The following is a 17,048-nucleotide window of genomic DNA, read 5'->3' on the forward strand; positions in this document are numbered from 1 at the left end:
CATTCCCAAATCAATCAATGTGATAGAATAAATCAATAAGAGAAGAGAGAAGAACCACATGGTCCTCTCAATTGATGCAGAAAAATCATTTGACAATATACAGCATCCGTTGCTGATGAAAACGCTTCAAAGTATAGGGATAGAGGGAACATTCCTGAACTTCATAAAATCTATCATTGAAAGACCCACAGCAAATATCATCCTCAATGGGAAAAAGCTTGCAGCCTTCCCGTTGAGATCAGGAACACGACAAGGATGTCCACTCTCACCACTCTTGTTCAACATAGTATTAGGAGTCCTAGCAACAGCAATCAGACAACAAAGAGATAAAGGTATCCAAATTGGCAATGAAGAATTCAAACTCCCTCCCTTCACAGATGACATGATTCTTTATATGGAAAACCCAAAAGACTCCACCCCAAAATTACTAGAACTCCTACAGCAATTCAGTAATGTGGAAGGATACAAAGTCAATGTACAGAAATCAGTGGCTTTCTTATACACTAATAATGAAAATACAGAAAGGGAATTTAGAGAATTGATTCCATTTACTCTAGCACCAAGAACCATAAGATCCCAGGGAATAAACCTAACCAAATAGGTAAAGGATCTGTACCTGAGGAACTACAGAACATTCATGAAAGAAATTGAAGAAGACACAAAAAGATGGAAGACCATTCCATGCTCTTGGATTGGAAGAATAAACATTGTTAAAATGTCTATACTGTCTACAGAAATATATACTTTTAATGTCATTCCAATCAAAATTCTACCGGTATTTTTCAAAGAGCTGGAGCAAATAATCCAAAAATTTGTATGGAATCAGAAGATACCCTGAATTGCTAAAGAAATGTTGAAAAACAAAAGTAAAACTGGCGGCATCCATTACCTGATTTCAAGATTTACTACAAAGCTGTGATCACCAATACAGCATGGTACTGGCATAAAAAAAGTCACATAGACCAGTGGAACAGAGTAGAGAGCCCAGATATGGACCCTCAACTCTATGTTCAACTAATACTCAACAAAAGCAGAAAAAATATATAGTGGATAAAAACAGTCTCTTCAAACAATGGTGATGGGAAAACTGGACAACTATATGTAGAAGAATGAAACTAGACCATTCTCTTACACTGTACACAAAGATAAACTCGAAATGGATAAAAGACCTGAATGTGAGACAGGAATCCATCAGAATCCTAGAGGAGAACATAGACAGTATCCTCTTTTATATCAGCCACAGCAACTTGTTTCAAGATATGTCTCCAAAGGCAAAGGAAACAAAAGCAAAAATAAACCTTTGGGACTTCCTCAAGATCAAAAACTTCTGCACGACAAAGGGAAGAGTCTACAAAACAAAGAGGCAACCCACGGAATGGGAGAAGATATTTGCAAATGACAGTACAGACAAAAGTTGATATCCAAGATCTATAAAGAACTCCTCAAACTCAACACACACAAAACAGATAATCATGCCAAAAAATGGGCAGAAGATATGAACAGACACTTCTCCAATGAAGACATACAAATGGCTATCAGACACATGAAAAAATGTTCATCATCACTTGCTATCAGTATGATTCAAATTAAAACCACATTGAGATACCACATCACACCGTTTAGAATGGCCAAAATTAGCAAGAGAGGAAACAACGTGTGTTGGAGAGGTTGTGGAGAAAGGGGAACCCTCTTACACTGTTGGTGGGAATGCAAGTTGGTGCAGCCACTTTGGAGAACAGTGTGGAGATTCCTGAAGAAATTAAGAATAGAGCTTCCCTATGACCCTGCAATTGCACTGCTGGGTATTTACCCCAAAGATACAGATGCAGTGAAAAGAAGAGCCATCTGTACCCCAATGTTTATTTCAGAATGGCCACGGTCGCCAAACTGTGGAAAGAACCAAGATGCCCTTCAACGGATGAATGGATAAGGAAGATGTGGTCCGTATACTCTATGGAGTATTATGCCTCTATTAGAAAAGATGAATACCTAACTTTTGTATCAACATGGACGGGACTGGAAGAGATTATGCTGAGTGAAATAAGTCAAGCAGAGAGAGTCAATTATCATATGGTTTCACTTATTTGTGGAGCATATCATATAACATGGAGGACATGCGGAGATGGAGAGGAGAAAGTGGTTGTGGGAAATTGGAAGGGGAAGTGAACCATGAGAGTCTATGGACTCTGAAAAACAACCTGAGGGTCTAGAAGGGGCTGGGGCTGGGAGGTTAGGGGAATGAGGTGGTATTAGTGAGGGCACATGTTGCATGGAGCACAGGGTGTGGTGCAAAAACAATGAACACTGTTATGCCGAAAAGAAATTTTAAAAAGTAAAGATCCTATTTTGGACTTATAAAAAATAAAAATAAAAACTACATTAAGTTTTACTTCTGTTAAAAATATACATCTTAAGAAGATGTGGTATATATACACAATGGAATACTATGCAGCCATCAAAAGAAATGAAATCATGCCATTTGCGATGACATGGATGGAACTAGAGCGTATCATGCTTAGTGAAATAAGTCAATCGGAGAAAGACAACTATCATATGATCTCCCTGATATGAGGACATGGAGAAGCAACACGGGGGGGTAGGGAGATAGGAGAAGAATAAATGAAGCAAGATGGGATTGGGAGGGAGACAAACCATAAATGACTCTTAATCTCACAAAACAAACTGGGGGTTGCTGGGGGGAGGTGGGATTGGTAGAGGGGGATGGGGCTATGGACATTGGGGAGGGTAAGTGCTATCGTAAGTGCTGTGAAGTGTGTAAACCTGGCGATTCACAGACCTGTACCCCTGGGAATAAAAATACATTATATGTTTATTAAAAAAAAAATTTGGAAGGGGAGGCGAACCATAAGAGACTATGGACTCTGAAAAACAACCTGAGGGTTTTGAAGGGTCAGGGGTGGGAGGTTGGGGGAACAGGTGGTGGGTAATGGGGAGGGCACGTTTTGCATGGAGCACTGGGTGTTGTGCAAAAAGAATGAATACTGTTATGCTGAAAAAATAAATAAAATGGGAAAAAATATACATCTTAACTGTTATACAAGTCTCTATGAAAAATATATTTATTTATTTATACATCTATACATGTTTTTCTGTGTAGTGTTCCCCATTTCTATGAAATGTTTGTATTGATATAATTTCACAAAAAAGTAATGGGTCCACGAAATGATTATTTTTCATTTTTTTATTTTCTTATCAAGCTGATGAATCGTATACACTTACAACATAGCAAATAAATAACATATATGATGTTTATTTTTTTGCTTTTTATTTTATTACACTAACAAATGATTGGGGCCTCATAAAAATTGCAACATATATTTATTTGATGAATATCGATTGATTGTGAAACCCTTTCTTATCTGTATATGCTATTTTAATATTCTTGTTTTAAAGCAAACAAAACCAGAGAGAGAAAGAAATATCAAGAAACGGACTACTAATTATAGAAAGCAAAATGATGATTACTGTTAGTGCAGTCGGGAGGATGGGTTAAATAGGTGATGGAGTTTAAGTACTTCACTTAGGGTAATTAGCACAGGATGAAGTATGGAAGTAGTTCATTACTTACTTTGTAACTAAAATTAATATAACATTGTATGTAAACTAACTTGAATTAAAATTAAAACTTAAAATTAAAAAAGGTGTTTTATATTTTTTCCTATTAATCTTCTTCAAAAATTATTTCGGATCTTCTATTTTTATTTATATTTGACTGGTTTCTTACCTTTAATTAATTAATGGATTTTTATTATGTTCAATTAGCCAACGTACAGTAGGTAGTTTTTGATGTAGTGTTTAACAATTCATTACTTTTTTTTTAACACCCAGTGTTCATCACAACATACCCTCCTTAATACTTATCTCAGGTTACCTCATCCCCCCAGCCTCTCCCTTCTATAACCCGCAGCATGTTTCCTGGAGTCCAGAGTCTCTCATGGGATTTCTTCCTCTCTGATTTGTTCCTATTCAGTGTTCCCCCAATTTCCTATGTTCTTCTGTGGTATTTCTTAGATTCCATATATGAGTGAAACCACATGAGAATTGTCTTTCTCTTCTTGACTTACTTCATTTCACATAATCCCTTCCAGTTCCATCCATGTTGATGAAAATGGTATGTATTTAGCCTTTTCCATGGCTGAGTAATATTCCATTGTATATATGAACCCCATCTTCTTTATCCATTCATCTGTTGAAAGAAATCTTGGCTCCTTCCACAGCTGAGATATTGTTGACATTGCTGCTATGAACATTGGAATGCAAGTGTCCCATCATTTCACTACATGTGCAACAATATGGGTGGAGGGAGGGACTATTATACTAAACAAAACAAGTCAGCCAGAGAAAGACAAATACCATATGATTTCACTCATATGGTATGGAATCATATGGAATCACTCGTATGGTATTTAAGAAGCAAAACTGATAAATATAGGGAGGGGGAAAGAGAGAGGTATACCAGAAAACAGACTCAACTATAGAGATCAAACTGTAGAATCCCGGAAGGAAGTTATTGAAGGAGATGCTTTAAATAGGTGATGGGTATCAGGAAGTTACTGGTTGTGTTGAGCACTTAGTATTCTATGTAAGTGATAAATCACTAAATTCTGTACCTGAAAGTAATATTATTCTGTGTTAAATAACTGGAATTTATTTTTTAAAGATTTTATTTATTGGACAGAAATAGAGAATGAGCACAAGCAGAGGGAGTGAGAGAGGAGAACCAGGATCCTCTTCAGAGAAGCTTTGAGAAATCTATTTGAAGTGCACTGTGGATTCTTCCAAGATCAACTGAAGACTTTTCCCATAAAGTGGATGGTAGCATATCCAAGGAAAACAAGTGATATTTGGTCCCTGATTCAGTTATAGTGTCAGTGATGGAGGAATTACAAACTTTTTGAGGAGCCTCCATACTGTTTTCCAGAGCAGCTGCACCAGGTTACATTCCTACCAACAGTGTAAGAGCATTCTCCTTTATCTGCATCTTTCCCAACATTTGTTGTCCATTTTAGCCACTCTGACTGGTGTAAGGTGGTATCACGTTGTGGTTTTGATTTGTCTTTCCCTGATCTATGTGATATGAAACATTTTCCCAAATGTCTGTTCACCATTTGTATGTCTTTGGAGAAATGTCTGTTCATGATTTCTCTCCATTTCTTCACTGGATTATTTGTTTTTGGGTGTTGAATTTGAGAAGATCTTTATAGATTCTGGATACTAGCCCTTTAACTGATATGTCATATGCAAACATCTTCTCTCATTCTGTAGATTTCCTTTTAGTTTTGTTGACTGTTTTCTTTGCTGTGAAAATCTTTATATCTTGATGAAGTCCCCATAGTTCAATTTTGCATGGTTTCCCTTGACTTTGTAGATATGTCTAGCAAGAAGTTGCTGTGGCTGAGGTCAAAGAAGATGTTGTCTCCCTTCTTCTCTAAGATTTTGATGGATTCCTGTCTCAAATTGAGGTCTTTCATCCATTTTCAGTTTATCTTTGTGTATGGTGTATGAAATGGCCCAGTTTCATTCCTCTCCACATGGCCATTCAATTTTCCCACCAGGAATGGATGTTGTGTTTTGTCAAATGTTTTTTCTGCATTTATTTAAAGGATCTTATATTTCTTATACTTTCTTTTATTAATATGGTGCATTATGTTTATATATTTGTCAATATAAAACCTCCCTTCAAACCCAGGAATAAATCTCACTTGAACATCTTGAATGATTCTTTTAATGTAATGTTACCAATATTCTTTTATTTTGGTGATGCTGATCGCTATTTCTTCTGTCTCATTTGTGACTTTATTTATTTGCATATTTGTTCTCTTTCTTCAATGAGTGTGGGTAAGGAGTTATCAATTTGATTAATTTTTCAGGGAACCAGAACCTGGTTTCATTGAATTTTTATATTTTTTTAAGTTTCATAACAATTTGTTTCTGTTCTAATTTTTATTCTTTCTCATCTTCTTCTGGATTTAGACTTTATTGTACTTATCCTAGTTCCTTTAAATGTAAATAAAGATTGTTTATTTGAGGTTATTTGTGCTTTTTGAGGTAAGCCTGTATTGCTATACAATTCCCTCTTCTGGCCACTTTGGCTGCATCTCAAATTTTTGGACTATTGTTTTCATTTTCATGTGATTCTATGTACTTTTTAAATATATTCTTTGAATTCCTGGTTGATCTATTCTTTGTTTAGTAGCATATTGTTTAACCACCAGGTATTTTTGACCTTTCCAAATTTTGTGGGGTTGCCTTCACATTTCATTGCATTGTGGTTGGAAAATATGCATAGTATGATCCTAACTTTTTTTTTTAACTTTTTATAGCCTGATTTGTGACCTAGTATTCTTTTCTGGAGAATTTCTCATGCATTTGAAAAGAATGTGTACTCCGCTGCTTGAGGATCTAATGTTCTGCAAATATCTATTAAGTCTATCTGGTCCTGTATGTGTTTCAATGCCATTTTACCTCGTTTATTTTCTGGTTAGCTGATCTGTCCATAAGCAGGGTGTGAATGTCCCTTATTTTGTTATTATCAATTTGTTCCTTTATATTTGTTTATGTTTTATATATTTGGGTGTCCCCATGTTGGGGGTATAAACATGTACAGTTATTAGATCTTCTTCTTGAATAGTTACTTTTATTATGATAGTGTCCTTCTTCATCTCCTGTTATTGTCTTTTGCTTAGAATCTAGTTTGTCTGATATAAGAATTGCAAATGTGGCTTTTTTAAAATATCCGTTACATGATAAATATTTTTTCATCCACTCACATTCAATCCACAGGTGTCTTTAGATTAAAAATGAGCCTTTTGTAGGCAACATATAGATGGATATTTTTGTTTTGATTTGTTTGTTTTATGGACTTTATGAAAAGACACACTGTCTTTTCATTGGTGTGCTTAACCCATTTACATTTAGAGTGGTTATTCATAGATATGTTTTTAATGCCATTTTATTACTTGTTTTGTCATTTTTTTCTGCAAGTTTTCTCCATCTAGTCTTTATCACTTTTGGTCTTGCCTTTCCACTCAGAGGTCTCTGTATTATTTCTTGTAGGACTGGTTTAGTGGTTACAATATCCTTTGGTTTTTGTGTGTCTGGGAGACTCTTTATCACTCCTTCTATTTAATCCAGTCTTCCTGGATAGAGTATTTTTGTCTACAGATTTTTCTCATTCAGCAGGATGAATATATCCTGTTATTTCCTTCTGGCTTGCCAAGTTTCTGTTCAGAGATCCAGAGCTAGTTCGATGTGTCTTCCCTTGTAAGATTGAGATTTATTTTCTTTGTTCTTTTAACACTTTTTTCTTTTTCACTATAGCTCACAAATTTAACTATAGCATGTGTTGGTTTGGTCTGCTTTTCTTGCTTTTGTTGGGGTTCTTTGTGGCTACTGGATCTAGATGTCTGTTTCCTTCATCAAATTAGGAAGTTATCAGCTATACTTTCCTCAGTAAACTTCTGCCCCCTTTTCCGTCTTTTCCTCTGAGACTTCTATATTATGAATGTTGTTATGCTTGATGGAACCATTGAGTTTCCTACGACTATTCTCAAGTTCTATAATTCTTCGCTCTCTCTCTTATTAAGCTTCATTACTTTATAATATTTTATTTTTTATTTCACTTATTCATTCCTCTGCTTCTTCCATCCTTGAGTTCACTGCATTCAGTGTGTTTTGAACCTCAATTATTGCAGTTTTCATTTCTTTCTGTTTTAAAAGAATTATTTATTTTAGAGAGGAAGAACACAAGGAGGGAGAAAGTTAGAGGAAGAGAGAGAAACAAATTCCCCTCTGACTATGAAGAACTTCACGGACTTGATCTCAGGACCCTGAGATGGTGACCTGAGGGAAAATCAAGAGTTGGACATTTAACCAATAATGCCACCCAGGGACTCCAACTTTCATTTTCTTACTTTTTTTTAAACTAATTTATCTCTGTGGTAAGGATCTTCCTTCCATTCTTTTCTCAAGCCCAGTGAGTACCCTTATGGCTGTTACTTTAAATTCTTCATCAGGCCAATTACTTATATCAGTTTCACTCAGGTTTCTCGCAGTGACCTTGTGTTATTTCATTTATGATAAATTTCACTATCTTGGCATTTTGTAAATGTCTCTGTCTTCATCTCCATGTTATAAAATCCTGTTTTATTCCTGCCCCTGAAGTTAATAGCTTTATGATAAAGAAACTATAGTATCCATGGCCTGGTGCTTCAGGGGTGTATTTGTGTGTGCTTCATGCACTCCATTGGAGTGCACTCCATTTTGGCTGCTGTGTACTTTGGGCCAGTCATCTGAAGAGGCTGTCCTTGCCTGAAGTGGACAGTTTGGTCTTTGGTCAGGGTGTGGGGATTTAACTAGGTGTGATCAGGTCTGCTTGTTAAACGAGACCTGGTATTATTACTATTAGAATTGAAGCCTAGGAGAGCTCTATGGTCAGAAGACTTGCTGTGGACAAGTTCTTCTGGTTTTGTGTGGAAGGGGCTTACCACACTGGGACCAAGGGTATTTTGACCAGGAAGGGCTGTATCACCAGCATGCAGAGGTGTGAGACTCTATGTAAACAGGTTAGGTAGCCAGTGTAGTCCTCATGCTTTTTACTCCAGGTAGTCTACCCCAGGAGTTGGGGAAGGAAATTGTTCTAGCCATCTCCTTTTCCTTGGGAGAGGGGTCTCCATGCTCTCAGGGAAGCACCCTTAGAAAAGTAAATAATCTCTCCCTTGTGTGTCCCAGGACTTTTTCAGTCACTGTTTTCATCCTATCTGACTCTGGATTATTTATCTCCCTTCTCTCCATGATTGGCACAGTGCTCTCAGGGCTCTATTTCAGTCAAGCCTGCTGATTTTTCTAAATTTAAATTCAATTAATTAACATATACTATATTATTGGTTTCAGAGGTAGGGGTCAATGATTCATCAGTCTTATATAATACCCAGGACTCATTACATCATGTGCCTCCTCAATGTCCATCACCCAGGCACCCCATCCCTCCACTCACCTCCCCTTCTGCAACCCTCATTTTGTTTCCTATGTTTAAAGTCTATTACAGTTTACCTCTTTCTCTGATTTTATATTGTTATATTTTTCTTCTCTCCCCCATGATCCTCTGTTTTGACTCTTAAATTCCACATATCAGTGAGATCATATAATTATCATTCCCTAATTGACTTTTTTCTCTTAGCATAATACCCTCTAGTTCCATCAACAGCATCATAAATAAAAAGATTTTATTTCTTGATGGCTGAGTAGTATCCCACTATATATATATATTTTTTTTCACATATATATATATATTCACATCTTCTTTATCCATTCTTTATCCATTCACCAAGCTTGCTGACTTTTAATTTTTTTTTTAAGATTTTATTTGACAGAGATCACAAGTAGGCAGAGAGGCAAGCAGAGAGAGAGAAGAAGGGAAGCAGGCTCCCCGCTGAGCAGAGAGCCCAATGTGGGGCTCGATCCCAGGATTCCGAGATCATGACCTGAGCCGAAGGCAGAGGCTTTAACCCACTGAGCCACCCAGGCGCCCTGCATGCTGACTTTTAAAAATGGAGGATTTGTGGGCATCTGGGTGGTTCAAACAATTAATCCTCTGACTCCTAATTTTGGCTAGGGTCATGATCTCCAGATCTTGAGACTGAGCCCTGCATTGAGCTCTCTGCACAGTGGCTGTTTCTCCCTCTCCCTCTGCCCCTCCCCTTGCATTATCTCTCTCTCTCTTTTTCTCTCCCTCTCTAAATAAAATAAATTAAAACAAAACAAAAGAAAACAAACAAGCAACAAACAAAACTCCAGGCGTTAGGAATAGAATGTGAGTAGAGACCTGCAGTGGTTTTCTGGGAGTGGGTCTCCCTATGTTGGGATTGAGTCAGGTTTGACTTAGAAGTTCAGTTGTGCCAGACAGCAAGGACATGAGATTTGGAGCTAACAGGCTTAGCATCCAGTTTTGGGGTGGAGCTTCCCTGGTCAGGTGACTCTGCATTTATGCTGAGGTTCAGGGAAGGAAAATGGTGCCTACTGGCTCCTTTGTCCCCAGAGTGGTGTCTCTATGAAAGTTACCTTCCATGAACATGGTCCAAGAATGAATAATCTTCCCCAATGTGCCCCATGTGGTCCTCAGATCTTTCTCTCTGCCTCTGACTGTTTGCCTGCCTTCTCTTCATGAATAGGGTAGCACCTGCATGGCTCTATCTCAGAAAAGTTCACAGACCTTTAAACTCTAGTCTTCAAACCCTAACTGGTTGCAAAAACTCAGCTCCTCTCCTTTCCCCAACCAATGGCTTTGAGGAAGTCTTCTCCTTGAATATTTCTCTCTCTCTTTTCTCTCTGACCAGGGCTTCCTCCCTTGCTTAGCACTCATGATTCATTTCTCCCCCAAACCACTGCACTCCCCACTCAATGTGGCCTCTACTTCTATTTGTGGAGTTTGCTCTGTCAGTCCTCAAGTCAATTTCTAGTGTATTCAGAATGATTTGATAGGTACCTAGTTGTGTTCAAAGACTGAGATGACCTTAGGGTCCTCTTACAGTGCCATCTTAGCTCCTCACCCCCTCATTCTTTTAGCATTTTATTCTTAAGTTTGACTGAATTTATTTTTGTTAAAAAATGAATTCACTTTAGTTAAGAACCTTAGATGATTATGTTTCGAATCCCAAATTAATTTAATTATAAAAACTTGCTGGTAAATATTTAATGAGCATTTGGTAACTGAAATTATGCAATGAATATCTTCTTTTTGCAGATATGAAAATTATATTATGAGATAAGACGTTAAGTCTTCCATCTCAAGCAAATACTTACTTTTGAAAATATTACCATATTTTTTAAAGAATTTATTTATTTATTTGACAGAGATCACAAGTAGGCAGAAAGGCAGGCAGAGAGAGAGGAGGAAGCAGGCTCCCTGCTGAGCAGAGAGCCTGATGTGGGTCTCGATCCCAGGACTCTGGGATCATGACCTGAGCCAAAGGCAGAGGTTTAACCCACTGAGCCACCCAGGCACCCAAAATATTACCATATTATCATATAGCTTCTTGTGATGAGAATATTTCCCATTATATATTTTAGGAAAATTCATACTTATGCCATTCCCAAATCAAGCTCATAATTAGTTAATAGTCTATAAATTTTTAAAGGTTCACTTAGTTTTAGTATAAAAATATACAAATTTATATATATGTTATAGAATGTGGATCTTCTATTTTTGAAGAAAAATACTTATTTCCAATTTGATGCATCAGTCATAAATCACCGTAATGCTTGGGATAATACAGGGCTTCTTACATTTTTATTCTAGCTTTCTTGTTTATATCTTCCCTCAGAAAAGGTAGAAATAACAGAATTATTCCTTAAACAGTGGTAGTTATATATAGTACAGAAGACCTCGCCCAAATCAAACCCCCCCAATTCTGGTTAACTAGAGTTATGAGAATGCAAAATGTATAATGAAATATACATAACAGAAATTATCTTATAAAATGTTAACAATGTCTTTGGAGGATGTAAATGTTGAATGTTTAGAGGAATGCTTTGGAAGTGGCTCTGATTGATTTCTCAAAAGTATATAGTATGTAACCACCATCAATATTTTTATATAATAGTATTTATTCTTTAATAATCCATTTTGCATCACCTCAATCATAATTATTTATACTGTAGTACACCTGTAATAAGTTGTTTTCTTATGATTCATCTAGATTCCCCCGGGGTCCCTCTCATTAAAAAATATAAATTTCCTTTCCTTTCTAATGTGGGAAGACTTCTAAGTTCATGAAGAATTTTATCCTTAATCTCTATGTTTATCATTTTATATCAATCAGGAGAGCCAGTGTCCACTATTTAAGGGTAAACTTCAATAGAAATAAAACAAATAACCATCTATCAATATTGATAAGTAGATACTAGATGTATTATTTTTCTTTATAGAAACCTGGCAATGGTATAACATGTATTGTTCCTTTGATCTCTTTTCAATATTTTGAGGATACATACTGAGTATACTAGAAGTAATACACTGGATAATACCATCAAGCTGGATTGTTTCCATTATAACTTCTACATATTAGCAAAACCTTAATTTTTAAAAGATTTTATTTATTTATTTGTCAGAGAGAGTGAGCACAGGCAGGCAGAGTGGCAGCAGAGGCAGAGTGAGAAGCAGGCTCTCCGCTGAGCAAGCAGCCCGATATGGAACTCAATCCCAGGATGCTGGGATCTTGATCTGAGCCAAAGGCAGCCACTTAAGCAACTGAGCCACCCAGGCGTCCCTTAGCAAAACCTTGTTACCCAAAAGTTAGGAAGAAATAATGACATTTTCCTTAGTTGAAAAATTATCACAAAGGAAACAAAAAGAGTGATGAAGCATATATATTTTATCAAATCTCAATTATTTTAATCTTCTAAATTATTTCGGTCTCTGCCTTCTATCCTGGAATAATATTGTTAAAGAATATACAAGGTGCAAGTAATCTACTTCTGAGGCCACAGGACTAACGAGGACTTACTCGACATTTTTATAGAGCACATCCTCTGAATTAGTCTTCTCAAGGCACCTATCACCTCCTTGTTTCTCAGGCTGTAAATAATGGGGTTGAGCATCGGGGTCAGGATGGTGTAGAAGACAGCCAAGGCCTTGTCTTCTGTTGGAGATCGGAGGGATCTTGGACGTAAATAAGTGTAAGCAAAGGGTGCATAGTAGAAAGTCACCACAGTTAGGTGGGTACTGCAGGTCGAATAAGCCTTCTTCCTCCCTTCTGTTGACTGCATGCAACAGATGGCAAATAGAACACGTCCATAGGAACATGCAATGCCAATGAAAGGAAACACAATCAAGAGTGTGGTGCTTACAAACACTGTGTACTCATAGACCCATGTATCCATGCAGGCCAGAGTCAACATGTCAGGGACATCACAGAAAAAATGGTTGATAGTCCTGGATCGGCAGTAAGGTATATGGAGGGCATATACAGTGTGGGCACAGGAGTTGATTGAGCCCATTATCCAAGATCCTATTATCATCAAAGCACATATTCTTTTACTCATATGAGTGGGATAGTGGAGAGGAAAGCAAATAGCCACATAGCGATCATAGGCCATCGAGGCCAACAATAATCCCTCTCCACCCGCTAAAGTCAAGAAGAAGAAGCTCTGAACCCCACACCCAATGAAAGAAATAGTCTTGTTCCTAAAGAGATAATCAAAAGCCATCTTGGGGACAATAGTGGAGATGTAGTTCAGGTCCATGAGGGAGAGCTGGCTAAGTAGATAATACATTGGTGTGTGGAGATGGGTATCCACAAGGATGAGGATGATCATGGACAGGTTGCCAAAAAGAGCCATTAGGAAAATTAGAACAATGAGAATGAAGAAGAACAATCCAATTCTTGATGGTGGAAACAACCCCGATAAGAAGAAATCTATAGAAGTTTGGTTATTATATTCCATGGGGCATTAATTTAGTTTTCCCTAAAGATAGACACACATAAAGTATAAAAAAACAAGTTCTCATTAATTCACTATCTGTGATATATTCAGGAGACACTGCAACTTAAAATAGTAATAATAATCAGAGTGCTTGGGTAGCTCAATCTGTTAACAGGCTGTGTTGGCTCAGGAAACTTGATCCCAGGTTCCTGGAATCAAGCTTCACACTGATCTCCCTTCTCAGTGGGGAGCCTGCTTCTCTGTCTCTTGCTGACACTCCCTCTGCTCTTGCACTCTCTCTCTCTCAAATGAATACTTTTTAAAAAAATCTAAAATCAATAGTTAATAATTATTTTGAAAAAAACTCATATTTTTTCCTCATAGATAAAGTTTTATGAGGCAAACATCTATGTCCAAATATGTAAAAACTATTTTACAGATATCTTCTAAATTTGTGAGAATTATGTATTTTCGTAATGACTTTATTAAGATATGTGTGGTTTCCTACATAAATATAACTATTAACAAAGTCAAAAATTATATCTTATATGTAGGCATTATAAATCAATATAAATGAATTAAATTACAGACTCATTTGAATATAATTGTATGACTCATAGGAGATGCTTTCTTAATTATTAAGCCCAATATTTCTGGAATTATAGTAGCCTATCAGTTCATATTGTAGATATATATTCATGTCCTTTGATTTCTGCTCAAAAAGCCTGTCAAATCAAGCTTTTTAGCAAGTATCATTTTTCCTTCTTTTTTCTGCAGAAATATACTTTTAATTATTTTGCCATTACTATTTTCATAAAACAATTTTATTCTTCCTTCTCACACAACTTCCAAAAACACTAGTTTAAGTAAACCATTTTCATGAGAACTTACTCTTTAATTTTTCTTGTAGCTTTCATGACTCTGTTCAAGTGCTTTGAAAAAAGATGTGCATTCTGTTCATCTGCTTCCCAGTAGTTACATGATATTATGCACTGTGTTATGACACACTCTTTTACTTATTCCTTTTTGTTTGTTTGTTTTTGTGTATTTAAAATTATTTTCATTCTAAATAAGTATGAGTTCACCAAATATGTGAATTATCCCTCTGTCATAAAATTCAGTTAACATAATATTAAACATGCAGAAGGAGAACTTAACATGTTGGAGAATTAAGGGTACCTTAAACATATCTCACCCCTTGAACACAGCTATATAGTTGTCAAATCATTTTGAACACCGAATAAATCAATTGAAGATGTGAAAGAACAAAAACTGAAGTCTACAAGTAGAAAAATGACCAGAGATATAGCTGTGGATAAGGCAGTGGGGAGGGACCCTGACTATGGAGGCTACAGAAAAGTATTATAAGCAGTGGAGCACAAAACATGAGCTTTTAGAAGGTTACTACAGTGAGATATGTGTCCTGCTTAAGGGTGCTTAGGTGTCAAAGTGACGTGAACCCACAGGTGTGACACTATTGTCTGAGGATCCCCTGGGTTACATGAATGAGCAGCTCCTAAGTGCTGCGATGTTCCCAGAGATAAGAGAGTGGAAGCCAGCTGAGAGCAGTGAATGTTGGTGCTGGATTTCTGTTCTGTTTTGACATAAATGGCAAAACAACAATATAGTGGGAACATTTTTCCTGAGACAACTCAGCAAACAGCAAAAGCATGGTGAGACCTTCTCTTGAATGATCAGCACTGGCCCATGCGATTCCATTCCTTAAAATATGGAGATGTGAAAGTCAGTCACATGCCTGAGATAAAAACCTCAGTCACAGGCAATGTGAGCATAGGATTCTAATACAAACTGAGAACATAGGAGTGATTGACTGTTCTTATGTGAGGCTCCCTGAAGAGGGGGGGCACAAACTTTCATCTCCAAAGCTAGAGAGCAAGGCACCACAATATGCATCCCATCCATCAGTGCTAAACAGGGAAAAAAAACAGCACCACATAGTGGAGACCAGAGCTGCTAACACAAATTCCTGCCCACCTCTGCCCTGGAGGTGCATCTCCACTAAAGCAAATCCACTGACAATCAGCACAACAGGCCTTTCCTTCTGAAGACCACAATAAACAACTCGCTTACAGGAAGTTTACTTATCATAATGTGCTGCAAATCTTTAGTTCTAGGGTAAAATAGTATCTAGGTGCCATTTTACTTTTACTCTTTATTTGCTATTTTTTTCTTCTATTTTCTTTTTTTCAAATTCATTTTATTTATTTTATTTTTTATTTTTATTTATATATACAGTTTGTATATACATATATATGTAGTTTTTTTTACTTTATTATTATTACATTATCATCATTATTATTTATGTCGGGATTTATACTTTTTTAACAAGCAGACCAAAACATCCCAAAGATGTAGATTTTTTCCCTTTGTTTTTCTTTTGTTCTTTTTCTTTCTTTCTTTCTTCTTTTCTTTTCCATACCAAATGATGAGATCCCAAAAGAAAGAACAGGAAGCAGAACCCATGGCCAGAGATTGAATCAAAACCAATATTAGTAAGTTGTCTGATCTGGAATTTAAAACAATGACTATAAGTATACTAGTTGGGCTTAGAAAAAACATAGAAGACATTAGAAAATCTCTTACTGCAAATATAAAGGAACTAAAATTTAGTCAAGCTGAAATTAAAGATGCTATAACTGACATGCAATCTGATGTGGACGCCATAAAAATGATGATGGACAGAAGAGAGGTGACTCAGTAATCTAGAAGAGAAAATTATGGAAAATGATGCTTAAAAAAAGAGGGAAACAAAAGTCATGGAACACAAAGGTAAATATAGGGAAATTGGTGACTTTTAAAAAATGTAATAACATTCACATCTTAGGGTCCCAGAAGATGAAGAAAGAGAAAAAGTAGCAGAAAATTTTTTCAAACAAATTATAGCTGGATACTTCCCTAATCTGGACATAAAAATCTGTGAACTCCCATTAAATTTAACAAAACAACAACAAAAACAAAGGGAAAAATGTCTATATTCTTGGTATGTTTTGGTCTGCTTGTTAAAAACTCTAGATCCCAACATAAATAATAATGATGATGATGATGAAATAACAATAAAGTAAAAATAAACAAAAAGGCACCTCACAAATTCTCAAGATATACAGACAAAGAAAGAATGCTGAAAGCAGCAAAGGAAAAAGTCAGTAACTTTCAAGGGAAAACAGATCAGGTTGGTAACAGATTTGTCCACAGAAATATGGCAGACCTTAAAAATAGTTGAATAAACATACAATATGCTGAATGGGAAAAATATACAGCTAAGAATGATTTATCCAGTAAGGCTGCCATTCATAATAGAAGGAGAGATAATGTTTCCCAAACAAATACTAAAGGAGTTCATGACCACTAAACTACATCTGCAAAAAATTTAAAGGTGACATTTTGAGTTGAGTAGCAGAAAACAAAACAAAACAAAACAAAAATGAAGATGAGAAAGGACTAAAGAACATCACCAGCAACCCCAACTCTACAGAATGCATAATGAAACTAAATTCATACCCATCCATAATAATTTTGAATGTAAGTGTTCTAAATTATCCAATCAAAAAATATAATGTCAGAATGGATTAAAAATAGTGCATCTA

General features: G+C 36.3%; 1 protein-coding gene across 1 annotated transcript; it reads right to left on the reverse strand.

Moving 5' to 3' along the window:
* Positions 1 to 12,489: 12,489 nt before the first annotated feature.
* LOC123936264 (olfactory receptor 2L8-like) lies at positions 12,490 to 13,464 on the reverse strand. The gene has a single exon (XM_045996909.1). The coding sequence runs from the start codon at positions 13,462 to 13,464 to the stop codon at positions 12,490 to 12,492; it is 975 nt and encodes a 324-aa protein (XP_045852865.1).
* Between the last annotated feature and the right edge of the window lie 3,584 nt (positions 13,465 to 17,048).

This window comes from Meles meles, unplaced genomic scaffold (assembly GCF_922984935.1).
Source record: "Meles meles unplaced genomic scaffold, mMelMel3.1 paternal haplotype, whole genome shotgun sequence".
Lineage (NCBI taxonomy): Eukaryota > Metazoa > Chordata > Mammalia > Carnivora > Mustelidae > Meles > Meles meles.